General features: G+C 36.3%; 2 protein-coding genes across 9 annotated transcripts; one reads left to right on the forward strand and one right to left on the reverse strand.

Annotated features, from left to right (window-relative positions):
- Window positions 1–1,877: 1,877 nt before the first annotated feature.
- On the forward strand, window positions 1,878–7,951 carry LOC122031913 (glutamate-1-semialdehyde 2,1-aminomutase, chloroplastic-like). The gene is made up of 3 exons (XM_042591138.1): window positions 1,878–2,151; window positions 5,947–6,120; window positions 6,670–7,951. Exons 1-3 carry the CDS (start codon window positions 1,975–1,977, stop codon window positions 7,735–7,737), a joined length of 1,419 nt encoding a protein of 472 aa, XP_042447072.1. The 5' UTR covers window positions 1,878–1,974; the 3' UTR covers window positions 7,738–7,951.
- Window positions 7,952–12,368: 4,417 nt separating this feature from the next.
- On the reverse strand, window positions 12,369–14,950 carry LOC122030958 (protein LAX PANICLE 2-like). 8 transcript variants are annotated; one of them, XR_006125684.1, is made up of 5 exons: window positions 14,569–14,950; window positions 14,421–14,474; window positions 14,268–14,340; window positions 13,234–14,187; window positions 12,369–13,150 (listed from the first exon to the last, which is right to left on the reverse strand). XR_006125684.1 is itself a non-coding variant. In XM_042590001.1 (5 exons), the coding sequence occupies exons 1-5, from the start codon at window positions 14,934–14,936 to the stop codon at window positions 12,944–12,946; spliced, it is 810 nt and encodes a 269-aa protein (XP_042445935.1). In that variant the 5' UTR covers window positions 14,937–14,950; the 3' UTR covers window positions 12,369–12,943. The 8 variants fall into 8 exon arrangements, 6 of the variants coding, with proteins under 6 accessions (XP_042445935.1, XP_042445934.1, XP_042445938.1 ...); XR_006125683.1 differs by having other exon boundaries at window positions 14,421–14,489; XM_042590001.1 differs by having other exon boundaries at window positions 13,234–13,341.
- Between the last annotated feature and the right edge of the window lie 1,192 nt (window positions 14,951–16,142).

Genomic DNA, 16,142 nt, shown 5'->3' on the forward strand with positions numbered 1-16,142 from the left:
CCCCTTGACTTCTGACTGCCAAGTGCCCTTGACTTCTGATTACCACATACTCTTGACTTATGACTGCCACATTCTCTTGACTTATGACTACCACGTTCTCTTGACTTCTGACTGTCTGACCTTATCAGATTCCACTTTATGCACCGTATCACTATACAATTATAACAACTACGATTTCATAATTACTACTAATTATAGCTACTTTAACTAGATAATTGTAATAGTTATGATTTCGTAATTAATATGATATAATATTAACTAGTATTGATTAGAAAATTATCTATATTTTAACTTATACGATTTGTAATTGTTATAATATATATAACAGTAAATTAGAGAAAAAACCTCAATTACAACTTTAATTTTACATGCAGTTCTCATATCTAAAAAAACTTTATTTTCACTTCCTTCTATAACTTTTATTTTCTTCAACTCTCTGTTGCAAATATCGTTATCTAATTACCCTTCAGATTTTTTAGGTACAAAAATTTCAAAAATGATTATAATTTCTTTTAAATTCAACACTTTAAACTAGAATTGAATATATTTGCTATCAAAATTATCTCTAAAAAAAAGAGTAGTGCTCAATTTGATAGAAAATATACTAAATTCTAATTTAATATGCTGAATTTAAAAGAAATTATATTTATTTTGAAATTTTTATACCTAAAAATATAAAAAACAATTAGATAAATTAATATTTATTATGTTTGACTAGAGAGTGAAAATAAAAATTTTTATTAATGAAGACTACATGCAAAATTTAAATTATAATTAGAGTTTGCATACAAATTTTCCCAAATACCATTGATCAGTGTTTGTAGCAACGAAACATAGCTACTCTAACACCGGAAAAAAAATATTGATAGTTTTAGAAATAAAAATATTTTGAGGCACTCTTTTGATAAAAAATAAAAAAGAAATTTCCTGGACGCTTCCAATAAAAAGAGTATCGTTTGAATTTATGTCAATATTTTGTTACCCTTTCCAGAATTATTTTTAAAAATAAAGGTATGATTAACAAATGGGAGACTTTTATTATATTAACAGACTCTCATACTTTAACACAATGAACTAATCAAACTGCAGGAGATTAGTAAACTTACTAATCACTTCGATTGATTAATCAGTCACCAGGTTAATTCGAGAGCTACAATCATTGTTTGCCTGAGTCAGCCTGAAAAAGCTCTCGCAAGCAGTCGATCAAAAGTGTTTTTTTCTCTGTCACACTTGTTTTTGAAAGCAACTACACTTAGAAACACCATCCTTGTGCTGGTGCCAAAGAATAAAGATAGCCTGGCTCCACCCTCTTCATAATTATATATCTTACACTTGCAGATTTTGAGGTGAAATCGAATTAGGGAATGAATTCAAATATTTTTGCAGATCTTTTATGAACTCAACAGATTGTCATCAGTGTCTTCAAATCATTCTCCTATTGCTTACAGCAGCAGCAAGGCCCACAGCACTATGAGCTGCCGCAGTGCCATGTCAGAGCTTTCTGTCGCCGCGAAGAGCATTTGTCCATCGACATCTTAACTGTTTGTTAGAATGCTTCTTAGAGCATTTGTTAAGTTTGTTTATAAAAAATTTCAACTCTTTAATTCTCTTAAAAAAGGTCATCTATTAGTGTGAAGTCTCAAGATCATGGTACTTGATCAAGGTCACAACAATTTTATCGTATTTTTAATTCTTTTATATGATTTATAAAGTATTTTTTTTCCTTGTGAAATAATGCTAATAGTGAAGGAATGGAGGTTAGAATTTCTTCCCTCCGATTTTGATCGGACGGTCAAGGATGGATTGTGCTTATCCGCATTTCAATCCGCCCTTTTCCAATTGCGTGGCTGCGTCGGATTTTGGTTCAAAAGCTTCGGCTACGTCTGCGATGACCCGACGCAGTTGAAGTAAACGCCAAACAAGCAGCTTCTGCCCTTATCTCTTTTCTCACCCAATCGAGCGGGAGGAAACGCGATGGCGAGCGTCGCAGGCGTTGGGGTCTCATGGAGGTCGTGCAAACCAGCCGTCCTGACGCCGCCGGCGAAACCCTCTCGCACCGCCACGCGCCTTGCCTTTACCGTTCGAAACGCCGTCTCCGTCGAGAAGAACTACGCGCTCCAAAAATCCGAGGAGATTTTTAGCGCCGCCAAGGTTAGCCTTTGTCGCCATCGCTTGGGGAATAGATTATTAGATCAACTCTTACTGATTGCAAACTGGTCGTTTGGCACTTCATGGATCGTCTCATAATGCATAAGAATCCCCAATTACTTGCTTGATAATGACTTGTAAGTGAAATTTTGTAGCAAAGTGTTGGCAGTAATTTAGTTGTGAATATTGGCGTAGCCAAAGATATATGTTTTTTAATACATTTCTGATAACCTTGAACAGTTGTGTGTTTTCTAACATTCAAGGAGATTTTTTTTTTATATTTCTATACAACCTATTTAAGAAAGCATAATTTTTTTGATGATAGCAAAATTTATCAATCTTTAGTCGCTTGAGAATTTTTGCTGGTTTGTTAATTTTTCGTTTTCAATTATGCAAGTGAATGTTGGAAACGTTAACCAGTTGGATTATCTCAACTTGAGGTACTACTTCACTAGCTAACCTCACGTATCAAGTTCCTTCTAACTCTTTGCAAAGATACACTAGTGGCTAGGAACTTCATCTCTCAATTAACACGCTGTAATTTGGAAATTTTGCTGTGCCTTTTATTTTCTTTTATCGCACTTCAACAGTCATTATCCTTATTAGCCACAGCTTTGACCTGCAACGCATGAGACGAATACTTGGATCATTATCTGATCTGATCTGATCCTATTATACCAATGGCTATCTTTTTTGTTATAAATTGACAATTTGTGCTTTAGAATTGAAATTTTGATGTGACCTAAACCTTCTGTACATTATCCGGATTCATAGGACGGACTCTTGAAGTTGTGCATAACTACCTTTTTAGCAACGTATGTGTATGATCCTTTTCATTCATATTATTGTGCAAGAATTTTGAGTAGGGTGTAAATGGAATTTACATTTGGAACATTGATCCTCTTTTGACTTCAGCAGTACCACTGCTGGCTTATTAAAGCTCATCGAGGAATAACATGTGCTTAGCAAATCCCTTTCTAATAGGAATACAAATCTTGTTGTACTTATTTAATATTGATCAAAACAGCATATTCTAGAATGTTCCACGTTCTAGTTTCTCTAATTTCTGTAGCAACAAGATTTACTCATTACTTAGATGCTGGCCAAATTTTTGAGGGCGTGTAACTATTTTTCTCTCCTTTTCAAAATTGGCTTGAGCAATAGCTGGCAAAATTGTTTATGTTTCTCTTTGTATCTGTTCAACCATCTTTTGTTAATTAACTTTCAGGTTGAGTGAAAAAATCCAATTAACTTTCTATATACCACATTACTGATATAATTAAGCTCAAGTTAACAGTATGAAATTCATCTTGACCTATGTGCGAAATTGCTAATGCAAGTAGCTGTGTGCTGTAAAGTAAGATAAGATGCCCTCAAGAGGCATCTGATGCGTTCTGATCACAATAGAAGAGATGTGACGATGGGGCCCTATGTGCACCCGGCATCCCCTCTATAAATAAGAATGCTCAACGACCCTTGCAGAGCATTCAAGCGCACCTTGAGTTCTACTCGGGAAGTTGCAAGAAGTTTGTAAGATCCTGTTGAAATAATATTATCTGTGAGTTCTCACCTCCTTATTCTTATTATTTCATCTGTTCTACCCTGCCACCAATTTCAATTTCTGGTATCAGAGCAGTTGTGTGAGAAATTCTTGTTATTATTTGTAAAACTTTAAGAATAGTTGGTATTATGCGACCTGGTTTGCAAAAGAACAAATCCTAACTTGGCAATAGGCAAGAAGGCCGCTATAAGCCCAAGGGCACATCTGTGTGAGCAATATCAGGAAGGAACTACCCTATTTAAGAAGTTTATGAGTAATTACATAATTACTAGAAACACTGCTTCTTATCGAGATGCAATATCTGCAACTGACCAATTAGAAGCTCCACCCGTCGGATTCGCAAAACCAAGCGACTATCAAGGATCTCCAAGTATTTCTGCTATTATAAAACAAAATAATACACAGATCCAACTTCTGGTTCAAATAGCTGAATCATTAAAGGAAATACAAACTAAATTAAGTGCTGTAGGCAAAAGGGACGTTGCTACAACCCCACTCCCTGAAGACTTGTTAGAGAAACTGAAAGCTCTATCTCTTGAGAGGCAAAGAAAGAATGGTGTTCAACTATAAACGCTTAAACAACATCACAAACTAACTTCTTATGTTTCTTAGACTTGTTATAAGAAGCAGTGTTTCTAGTAATTATGTAATTACCCATAAACTTCTTGAATAGGGCAGTTCCTTCCTGATATTGCTCACACAAATGTGCCCTTGGGCTTATAACGGCCTTCTTGCCTATTGCCAAGTTAGGATCTGTTCTTTTGCAACTAGGTCGCATAATACCAACTATTCTTAAACTTTTACAAATAATAAGAAGAATTTCTCACACAACTGCTCTGATACCAGAAATTGAAATTGGTGGCGGGGTAGAACAGATGAAATAATAACAATAAGGAGGTGAGAACTCACAGATAACATTATTTCAACAGGATCTTACGAGCTTCTTGCAACTTCCCGAGTAGAGCTCAAGGTGCGCTTGAATGTGTTGGGGTTGCAAGGTTGCAAACATAGTCCCATATTGAAAATACATGGAAAAGATCATGGGTTTATAAGAAAAAGATATGTCCATTGGCATGAGGCCTTTTGGGTAGAGCCCAAGAGCAAAACCATGAGGGCTTAGGCCCAAAGTGGACAATATCATGCTATTGTGGAGATATCTAAATTCTTTTCGATCCTACAATTGGTATCAGAGCCTGGACTGCCAGAAGGTTTAACCGCCGACTGTGCACAAGAGCTATGGTCTGATTGAACCATGTGAGTACAATATTGACCTCGAACAAAGAAAGTGGGGGCACCTATGTTCGGATCAAGAGGACCAGACACCAGGCAGGAAGTCCTAGTAGGTCGGGTAGACCGAGGGGCAGGAAGTCCTAGTAGGTCGAGTAGACCGAGGGGCAGGAAGACCTGGTGGGTCGAAGATCGGACATGGGAAGCCCATGGTCCTTTGTTTGAGGGGGGATTGTTGGGGTTGCAAGGTTGCAAACATAGTCCCATATTGAAAATACATGGAAAAGATCATGGGTTTATAAGAAAAAGATATCTCCATTGGCATGAGGCCTTTTGGGTAGAGCCCAAGAGCAAAACCATGAGGGCTTAGGCCCAAAGTGGACAATATCATGCTATTGTGGAGATATCTAAATTCTTTTCGATCCTACAGAATGCTCTGCGAGGGTCGTTGAGCATTCTTATTTATAGAGGGGATGCCGGGTGCACATGGGGCCCCATCGTCACATCTCTTCTATTGTGATAAGAGCGCATCAGATGCCTCTTGAGGGCATCTTATCTTACTTTACAGCACACAGATGCCCTTCCTAAATGAATAAAACCTGGGTGTCACAATTTACCATGTTTACTTAGGTTTGACTTGACAATACAACTTATACTTGGGATTGAACCCTAGTTAGTATGTGAGATGCAAAAACAACTCCACCCATTACTGGTGTTCACTTTCAATGGATTGACTAAACAATTCTATTTATAGGCGCGATTATTTATCCATCCATTCTTAAAAATCAGTTACACATGTTTCTCTAGATACATGGAACTTTCATCATTATAACGAGATTCCGCAATGATCATATTTTGGGCAAATAAGATTCCAATTTGTGATTAGTTATTAATATGTTATTGTAGGTACCTGCTTTCATACTCTGTTTTCATCATTGGCTAGCTTACGGTTTGTTAAATAATATTGCTATTATTTTTGAAGTGAAATAATGGAAGAAATTTTTTATCAGGAATTGATGCCAGGAGGTGTAAATTCCCCTGTTCGAGCCTTCAAATCAGTGGGTGGGCAACCAATAGTCTTTGATTCTGTTAAAGGTTCTCGTATGTGGGACGTGGATGGTAATGAATACATAGATTACGTTGGTTCATGGGGTCCTGCTATTATCGGGCATGCAGATGACAAGGTACCTTTCATTTTCTACATATCTTATTGGCTCTTAAAATTTTATTGTTTGACTTTCTCTTTCAAACAAATTCTTTAAAATGAAAGGGCATATTCTTGAAATACCCTGCTCATATCCATTGGGAGGTTTTAACCATCTATTAGACATTGGGAAATTTAGATTATCTTTTGATGATAGTTAGTCACCCCATCAAAGAAATGGAACAGCGGTGCTAGAATATTAGTGGGTATTTGGTTCTCTTGCTGGAAAATTGCAATTGTTTTAGTTCCTTGGTTATCCATTTTGGTTTTTTAGGCATGAAAATGTGTAGGTAGGTATTCTAGGATTCTGTTGAGGAAATGGCTAGCTTTGATCATTACTCTCTCTCTCTCTATCTATCTCTCTCTCTCTCTCTGTGCAAATCAAATGCAACTTATCGTTTAGTATGGGCAGCATAGTTTTGTTATTTGCATGAAGACTGATGTTGAGAAGTACCTAAGCAGTATGACAAGTATTGCCCAACTATTTTGATCTCAATACCAATTTGCCTTTTTGGCCTTTTCATTTTAGGTGAATGCTGCCTTGATTGAGGCCCTGAAGAAAGGCACAAGCTTTGGTGCTCCCTGTGTGTTAGAGAATGTCCTGGCTGAGATGGTCATCTCAGCAGTGCGTAGTATTGAAATGGTCCGCTTTGTTAATTCAGGCACAGAAGCATGTATGGGTGTTCTTCGTCTTGCTCGTGCATTCACGGACCGGCAAAAGCTCATCAAATTTGAAGGCTGCTATCATGGTCATGCCAATGCATTCCTAGTTAAGGCTGGCAGTGGAGTTGCCACTCTTGGCCTCCCTGACTCCCCTGGTGTTCCTAAGGGAGCCACAGTCGATACACTGACCTCTCCTTATAATGACCTTGAAACTGTAAAGAAACTATTTGAAACCCACAAAGGTGAGATTGCTGCTGTCATCCTTGAACCAGTTGTGGGGAATGCTGGCTTCATCCCTCCAAAACTAGAATTCTTGAATGGCCTCCGAGAAATCACAAAACAAGATGGTGCTCTCCTTATATTTGATGAGGTGATGACAGGATTCCGTCTGGCTTATGGTGGGGCTCAAGAGTATTTTGGCATAACTCCTGATCTAACCACCCTTGGAAAAGTGATCGGGGGTGGTCTTCCAGTTGGAGCTTATGGAGGTAGGAAAGACATCATGCAGATGGTGGCTCCTGCTGGACCAATGTACCAAGCAGGAACTCTTAGCGGCAACCCATTGGCTATGACTGCAGGCATTCACACTCTCAAGAGGTTAACAGAGCCAGGGACATACGAGTACCTAGACAAAATTACCTCTGATCTTACCAATGGAATTCTAGATGCTGGGAAGAGAGCTGGGCATGAAATATGCGGTGGCTATATTCGTGGAATGTTTGGGTTCTTCTTCAACGCTGGGCCAGTTCACAATTTTGATGATGCAAAAAAGAGTGACACCGCTAAGTTTGCAAGGTTTCACAGGGGTATGCTGGAGGAAGGTGTGTACCTTGCTCCCTCGCAATTTGAAGCAGGATTTACAAGCTTAGCACATACTTCTAAAGATATTGAACAAACAATTGAGGCAGCTGAGAGAGTGCTTAAAAGGATTTGAATGACTGATCCACCTCCCGAGTGATTATCATTTTTTTGTAGCTGATTTCGTCTGCATGTGTTGTAGTTCCATGAAATCCATCTTGTAGTGAATTGATAATGTCTGTTCTGAGTTCTTTGTGGTGCATCAGCAATCTTTTTGAAACAAATGTATTGACATGTATTCTTGTTGACTCAGACCATAATGTTCTCTAAATTTCACAAGAGGAATCTCATTCTTTTGAATTCCTTCATAACCAAATCAACCGTGGTGCCAGAAATATTCTTCACAACTGGTCCACCATCACTCCTTGATCTTATCTTGATTCGTTATTCCACAAATATTATTTTCAAGTTCCTGTGGTGTTACTGGGAAAAGGTTCCAACAGTACTAGCAAATGGCACTGATATGCTAGAAAGATCATGAAATTGATTTCCCCCTCCAAATCGCATCAATTTTGGTGCCGAAAGTGCCTCTAATTACTACATTTTAGACTTTGACTATAACACATGCCCTTAACAACGGGTCCAAAAGTGTCTCTTCTGGATCAGAGGAGGCATTGCATGTTCATTAGTAGGATGAGCTGGACTTCACCTATTTAATAGGTGGGGTACAATCCATCCTTCTAATGAATATACAAGGGTCCAGAATTGATCCAGGGATCCTAATCAGAGGATCTCTGCCCCTTAAAGATAACTGGAATTCAATGTAAAATTATTTAAAGAGATTTGTAAAATTTAAAAATTGGAAATAAAAAATTTCAATCATTGTCGCATGAGGTTTGAGATTTTTAATTTAAAAATCATATTAAAAATTTAAAGTTATTTTTCTCTCTCGAAATTAACCATATAGGTAGCTACTAATTAATTAATAATAAGATTTGAGGTTCCTAGAAAAAATTTTTAAGTACCGAGAAAATAGAAGATTTTATGCCTTTGATATGACATTGAAAACTACAGGGGAAAAAAATAATCTCATTTAAAACTTTAACAATTAGAGATGCCCTAAGTTTGTGGCATTCTAATACTTTGTCTCTTCTCCTGTCAAAACTGAGTAAAGGCAACCAGTCACGGCACCTTACTTTTTTACTGAAGAAGCTTCTCATATTATATAAACTTGCTTTGCTATGACTTGAAAACCTTGACCTTAGCGGATCGCTAAGGTCAGAAACAATTTGGAGAAGACCTAATCTAAATGATTGACTTTACTTATTTGCATTGGGATAATATGCTCAAATCATGGAAGACAAGTTTTTTGTTTTTATGAATTCCATCCACTTGCTCGTATCATTTGAGAAGATAAGTAGATATTTAAAAGATGGAATATGTTTTTCCAGTTTAGGTAAGATTATATGCATACGATGAAAAAGCAAATATAAATAAATATATTTATCATAGAGAGCTAAAAGCAACTAGTTGCAATGTTGTTATAGATTTACAGAACATTTTTATTCACAGAATGAAATTTGCATGAGAATGAACAGAATAATTATTCTCAAGGAATAAAGAGTAAGAACAAAATAAGAATCTGCAGTGTTGAAACCACACTTTCAACATATTAAAATAAATATTACTAGCCTACTAGGTAATTAATATAAGGAACAGTGAAGGATTGAGAGGGAATAATAATTTTTTGAGAAATAGTATTCTAGGTTCATAGATATATGGTCGCAAGATATCTAACAACTTATGTTACATTAGACTGGCGGATGACTGGCACACACATGAAGTAGGAGGAGCCGTGAACTTGTGCAGTAAAATCAGTTCAATGCTTAGATAAAATTAACACCATATTTGGTAGGAGCATATCGAAAGAGCAATGGTAGGATTGCATGTAACTGTCAATGAGACCATGGAGGTGCTTGAACTAAATGAAACCTTCAATAATTCACAGGGAGGATATCTAACAAAACCAAGGGAGAAATTGCAAGATTAATCTACTCATGCTGTACTGAATTGTAAGACTATTTGTTGATACCTACATTAAATCAGCATAAAATTAGTAGAATGAGTGACCACATAAATACCATTCGTTGAAATTCAGTAGAATATATTCTGTACGGAGAAAGAGTGAGAATAGACTAGCAATATGGCTCAGAGAAAATGACTTGTAGAAGAGAGAATTTGATATTGAAATTTTTTAAGCTCAATCTCTTTTCCTTCATTATATATAGGGGTAAATTTCTGAAGGCCTTGTGTCAGTGGACTCGATCCTAAAGAAATAAGCAAGCAGAAGAGTGGCCTTGCATGAAGATAAGATCCTTTCCTTTGGTAGCCAAGGATGACTTGCCTAGGATCTCTCTGAGATCTGTATTCAGAAATGTCTGCGTTCAAATTTGAGTGGTTTATAGGCAGTCTCCTTGGCTACTCTAAGTGGCTCTTATTATTCATGCTTGACCTTATTACTCTTCTAAAATTTCCACATCCCTTTGAATCTATGTTAGAACCTACAGTGAAGGCAACTCTACAAATTGTTTAGTATGCTGTTTGAATTGATAGCTAGTGTTTTGTCAAAAGCATGCAGTTAATAAATTTTAATCTCTCTATATTACTCTGCATAATGATCTTCTGCACCAGAGTTTTGACCTTTCTTCTCTTATGTTTCAATCACAAATTAATTATGCTTCATCTCAAAGTTTCTCCCTTCAATCAAAACTGAAAGTGAGATTGGTTGTGCGAGTTTCCTAAAAGTATGACCTTAATTATGTTGTTAGGAAACTCTTTAGTGGGATTTTTTTTTCTTAAAAAATATTTATTTATTTATTTTTGCCTTTGTTTGATTTTTTTTTTTGTTTAAATTAAAAGAAATCTATGTTGATTAATCGTTCCACCCCTTATAAAGCTCTAACTGCACTACTCCTTTAATTTGATAATTTGTGATCTAATTCAATTTGTTATGATTGTGGCCACTCTAGCAACACTTGTTGATTAGATACTATCAAAAGAATTGTTGATAGGATTAACACTAGTAAAAACTTAATTCTCTCAGCTCATGTTAGTGGAGTGATCAAGGAATTGAGACTTATAGATAGGTAGTTGATTTTACTTATTTGTGTAGCTTAAACTGATGACTTTTGTACGAATGATATGATTTTATTGTTAGATTATTTTGAGGAGTAACAGAGAAACTTAGGCAAGTCTCCTGCTCACCCAATGCATAAAAGGAATCTCAATAATCTCCAAACTACTCTCTCAATATTTCGTGAAACAAGGACCTTTTTTTCATGGTAAATGATGAAATAGTCCTTGTCCTAATCATGTATATTGGTCCCGGTGATAGTGAACGAGATCATCTGCATCGTATCTCTATTGCTGTTAGTGCTTTTAGATGTATGTGTATGGCTTAGGTATTAATAGTGCTGTTGATTGCTCCAAGTCATTTGCAGAATTGAAAAGCCATTGGCTCCTTCCCCTTCTCTATTATTCTTGTTCTTATTCATTTGGCTTTATAAAGCAAGATCTTCAAAACACAAGTCTCTTTTTAGGAACCTAGTACAGCATGTGAATTTTCAGGGCTTTGCTTTACCCTTCATAATGATTTCCTATTGGCTTGTCATGAAATTTCTCTTAAGATTCGGTGCATCAATCAGTATGGTCAAATAATTGAGTTTCTATCTTGATTTCTAAACGAGACTCTTGGACGATTCAGGTCGACAACCGAATGATTGCCTCATTGACAGGATTTAATGCAGTCTTTTTCCAGATTATAACACTTCGTCCACAACTTATCGTTTGGAGAAATGTTGTGATGCAAATTAAGAACAAACTAAGATTCGATTTCGAATTCAATTTTAGAATAGTTCGCTTTGTTTGGTAATTTGTCCTTTGATTTGTTATCTTCCATTTAGACAAGCTAAGTCAATTAATTGAGATTATTCTCTAACTTTTATTAAAGTCCTGTAATTATCATCTCACAATCAATAAGAATTTTCATTTTACCTATTTCTCTCTGTCTACAAGAAGTTTCCTCTTGGCGAGGTTAATTAGTTTATCCATTCGTCTACATCAGCTTTTGTTCTGAAAACACTCGTATGATAACTACGTACTCTCCTGTTTAAAACAGTTTTATTTGTTGTTTCAATTCCTAAATTACAACCAATTTGTGATTAGTATTTGATACAGAGGTTTACACGTGGTGAGGACCGACCTTGCTAGCGCTGGATGATCGCTTGATCAAGCTGAGGTAGAAGTCAAAGTAGACCCTTACTCACCCAACTCGTCTTCTCCCGACTCCTTTGGCTCAATTCACTCCGACACCTCATACTCATCTCCCTCGGCTCTTTTAATTCGGTCTACCTGACTCCTGAGACTTAGCTTCTCCGACTCCTTCGACTCGGTTCACATCAACACTGAGAACTTGACTTGATCGCTTTGCCTATCCAACATTCCAATGCCTCTCGCCCCGCCAACTGGCTCTCCTCCACTCATTCTCATCAATCCAAGGCTTCTCCCAACCCTCTTTCACTTTATAGAGACTGGTGTAACATGTGAAATAACACGTGGGCAAGCACGTAGACAATATGGTCGACATGGCATGACCCCACACGATATTCTACAGTGTGGATATGGATGACATAACTCATGTATATGGGGAGATGACATTTTCTCTACTATGATACGACATCAATTAATGACAAGAGAAGTACCATTTCATAAACACACACATATAACAATATAATTACATCTCCTCCTCACTATCAATCTTCTACCTCTCCCCATGCCTCCGGGGCTATGATACAATGGCAGGGTATCTAGGTTGTCACACAGACATCCATGGTTCGAATCCCAACTATGACGAATTTGTAGGAATTTTTCCTTTAAATGAGACACGTAATTAAAGGATACTGGACTCTTGGACTGCCCGAGCGCTTCCTGATTTATCTTGGTGGCCGATGGAAAACTTTCATGGGGCCGGACCGATCACCTCAAACTCGACGTTATCCAGCCTGATTAATCATTTTTTTCTCCCTCTTCCCATAAAAAACTGACTTAAGCTCCTTCCTTGAAGTTCGGCAACTTCATCAACATACAAGACAGTTTATCGATGGCTCACCCATAGACGATCTCATACGGGAACAACATTCATAGATTTATGGGTAAATTAAGAACTCAAGCGAAGTAAAGAATGAAGTAAAGAATTTGTTCCGGCATTGGATTGAAGCAGAAAAAAAACTTCTTGTGCTGTAATTTCTCTTTGGCAGCTGGATGGAGACAGATCTGAACAAGCCTCATAAAAACATCAGCGGAATGCTACACGAGAGTGGTCCAGAGACGGATGCATGCTTGCTTCTCCTGTACTGTAATGTCATGACGTGATCGATTGCTGGTGAGTTAGGAGTCATGATCATTGAATTGCCTGAGCACCAAATGGTATTCCGAACATACTGCAATGTCGAAAAGGGATGGAGCTGTTGATCTCTACATGTGATCTCTACCTGATACGAGTACATGAGAGTTCAGTATTTGAATGGATATACATGATATATTATGTACGTACATATCGATCGAGTCGTCTCACCAAGATTGCTTGCTCATAATGCAGTGAAACTGAGAAAAGGTTCAGATGATGCATGGTTACTTCGCTATTGATAGGTATAGGTAACCAACCTCCTCCCTTAATTCTCTTCTTCAATCAGAAAAATAAAGAAGCAAACAAATTAATGCTAAAGCCAATTGGTGAGGATTCTCCATCACCCAATGTGAGAGTCGAAAAGTGGTCCTTAATGTGTAGGGTTTTTAATATCTACAATTCTGAACTAATTATAATTAATTAATGTGAGTTAGGGTCTGATTAATAATTGCATGCAGTTAACGTGAGACCAGCAAGCTAAGAGCATGACAGTGTACTGCAGGTTTGTTAATTAGCACCTAGTTAGCTTGTGTGATTATGTATTCCTGCTTTTATTCATCATCAGCTAGCATCAATTAACAATGAGCTAGAAGAACAATAATTATAATTTGGCTACCAGTTGATGTATAGGGCAACTGATGTCAACTTATTGGACAGGGTTCAAGCACTGATAGAGATGCATCCACCAACAAAAGCTAATTGCACATAATGCATGTCCTGCACTTGAAGTATCATGTTTCATTGGTTGTATGACAATGAAACTCGATGCAAGAACACAAGGATAATTAATCACAATGAAGAACTAGTGACAATCTCATTGAAAGAACATTGGATGGCATGTATATGTTCCAAAGAGAGAGATAAACGTGACATGCATGCATTCTCTATCATGATTCTTTCTATATCAGTGAGAAATGATGTGCCACCAAAATACCAGCATCGACTCAACTAAACTCAAGTAACTCCATATCCCAGTAACAACGTATGAACAATTGTGCACAAATTATCATCGGAAAAAATATATATAAAAAGACAACTAATAAGAGGCAAAATGTATCTGCAGCTTTATTTTCTTTCACTTACTTTGTTAATTATTCTCTGATGCATGCTCTATCTTTCTTTCTGCATATAATTTTCATTCAAATAGCTAGACTACAGCAATATAATATTATATAGCATTTTAAGATATCGACTTTAATTACCTCTGATTCATCCTCCAATCCTAGTTTCTTCACCAAGTACTTCATAAGCAATCTGAGTGTTGATCTCCCATCCCTTTGATCATTGAGAATAATAAAACAAGTTATTAAAAACATGATGAGAAGCTAGAGGGTTATAAGCCTATATATATTTACTTTATCCTCAAATAGTTCTTGGCTATCTGGGGCAAATAGGGTTCTCTACCTGATCTGCAAGAACCATAACTAACATAAAATTAATTAATTTATTCTTAAAAAAACATGTTAATATTACTTCTAATCATTTGTTGAACCTTCAACTCACTGATTTTGAGCAGCTTGAAGTATGAGCCAAACATCAGGTTGTGATCTTCTTGGTGGACTCACCACCCTCATTCTCACATCCGGTGGTGCTGATGTTGCCGCTCTCATAAAAAACTCCGGCGTCTCTGACCGTAGCATGCACGGCTGTATCACCGGCGGTGGCTCTGTTAATAAATTAGGTCGTCGGTCCGACGATGTTGGGAGTGCCAATTTCAGCCAGTCACTAGTTGGCGTATCCTCCTCCTCCTCCTCTTCCTCTTGCTCTTCTTGTTCTTCATGGAGTAATATGGTAGAAGAGGGGTCTTCCTCATCCATGGAGGTCAAGTTTTGACGAGCAATTAGAATGGTTCTTGGTAGGATATTGAGCATGGAGGAAACGTGAGCATCTATCTAGGAAAGTAGAGAGTTTGAGGTATCATAACACACACATATATATCTTCTACCTTATCTTAATTACTTGTTTAATTCTATGACACACATATATTTTAAGGTAGGGAAATAATTAGCAGGCAAATAATATATGGGAAAATTTGGGTGCAGCTTCTAATCACAAATAAAATTTTGTATACGGTCTCCATTGAAAAAAATTATTATTTCCACTTCCTAATCAAACATAGTGAATATCAATTTACCTAATTATCCTTGATATTTTTAAGTATAAAAAGTTCAAAAATTAGTATAATTTCTTTTAAATTCAGCACATTAAATTAGAATCTAGTATTTTCTATCAAATTGAATAGATTCTTTTTCTATCTCAATTGGATGGAAAATATATTAAATTTTCTTTAAATGATATTTAATTAGATAGAAAATATACTAGATTTTTTTTTAAATGGTGTTAAATTTAGGAGAAATTATATTAAACAGGAAAAAACGATGCTCAATTTGATAGAAAATATACTCAATTTTAATTTAAAATGCTGAATTTAAGAGGAATTATATTTATTTTTGAACTTTTTGTATCTACAAAAATCTGAGGGATAATTTTGATAAAAAAATTAGGTAACTATATTTGCATGCTAGAGTTGAAGCAAATAAAATTTTACATGTAGAGAATAGAAATAAATTTTTTTTTGGACATGAGACAAAGTTAAAATTATGATTATGACTTTTTCTCTAATTTACCAGATTATATATCTTTCGAATTTAAAAAAGAATAATTGAAATTGGATGGCAGTGGCTAAGAAGAAGGAAGGAGCGAGATTAATTAATTAATTATCTTCAGATCAATTATTCTTGTCAGCTTGTGGAAAGTGATGCATGCAGGGCCATCATTAACGACGATAGTCAGGATTAAATCCAGATTAAATTGACGGCTGAAAGTTTGTTTGGATGTCCCTTTATCGATCATCTTTACCTCCAAAGAATCCGCGCGCTATTAGTTTGTTTGAATGTCCCTTTTAATTATTCGCCTGATAATCAAGTTCAAACAGATCAGATGTTTTTAAATTTGCAATGAATTCATCACTTTCCAAATTCAGAGTAAAAGAATTTTTTTATGATATCCATGTTAATTTAATAATTTTTAAACAATTGATTTTTATAAAAATGACGTATCTATAGTTAATGTAAAAC

Source organism: Zingiber officinale, chromosome 11A (assembly GCF_018446385.1).
Source record: "Zingiber officinale cultivar Zhangliang chromosome 11A, Zo_v1.1, whole genome shotgun sequence".
Taxonomy (NCBI): Eukaryota; Viridiplantae; Streptophyta; class Magnoliopsida; order Zingiberales; family Zingiberaceae; genus Zingiber; species Zingiber officinale.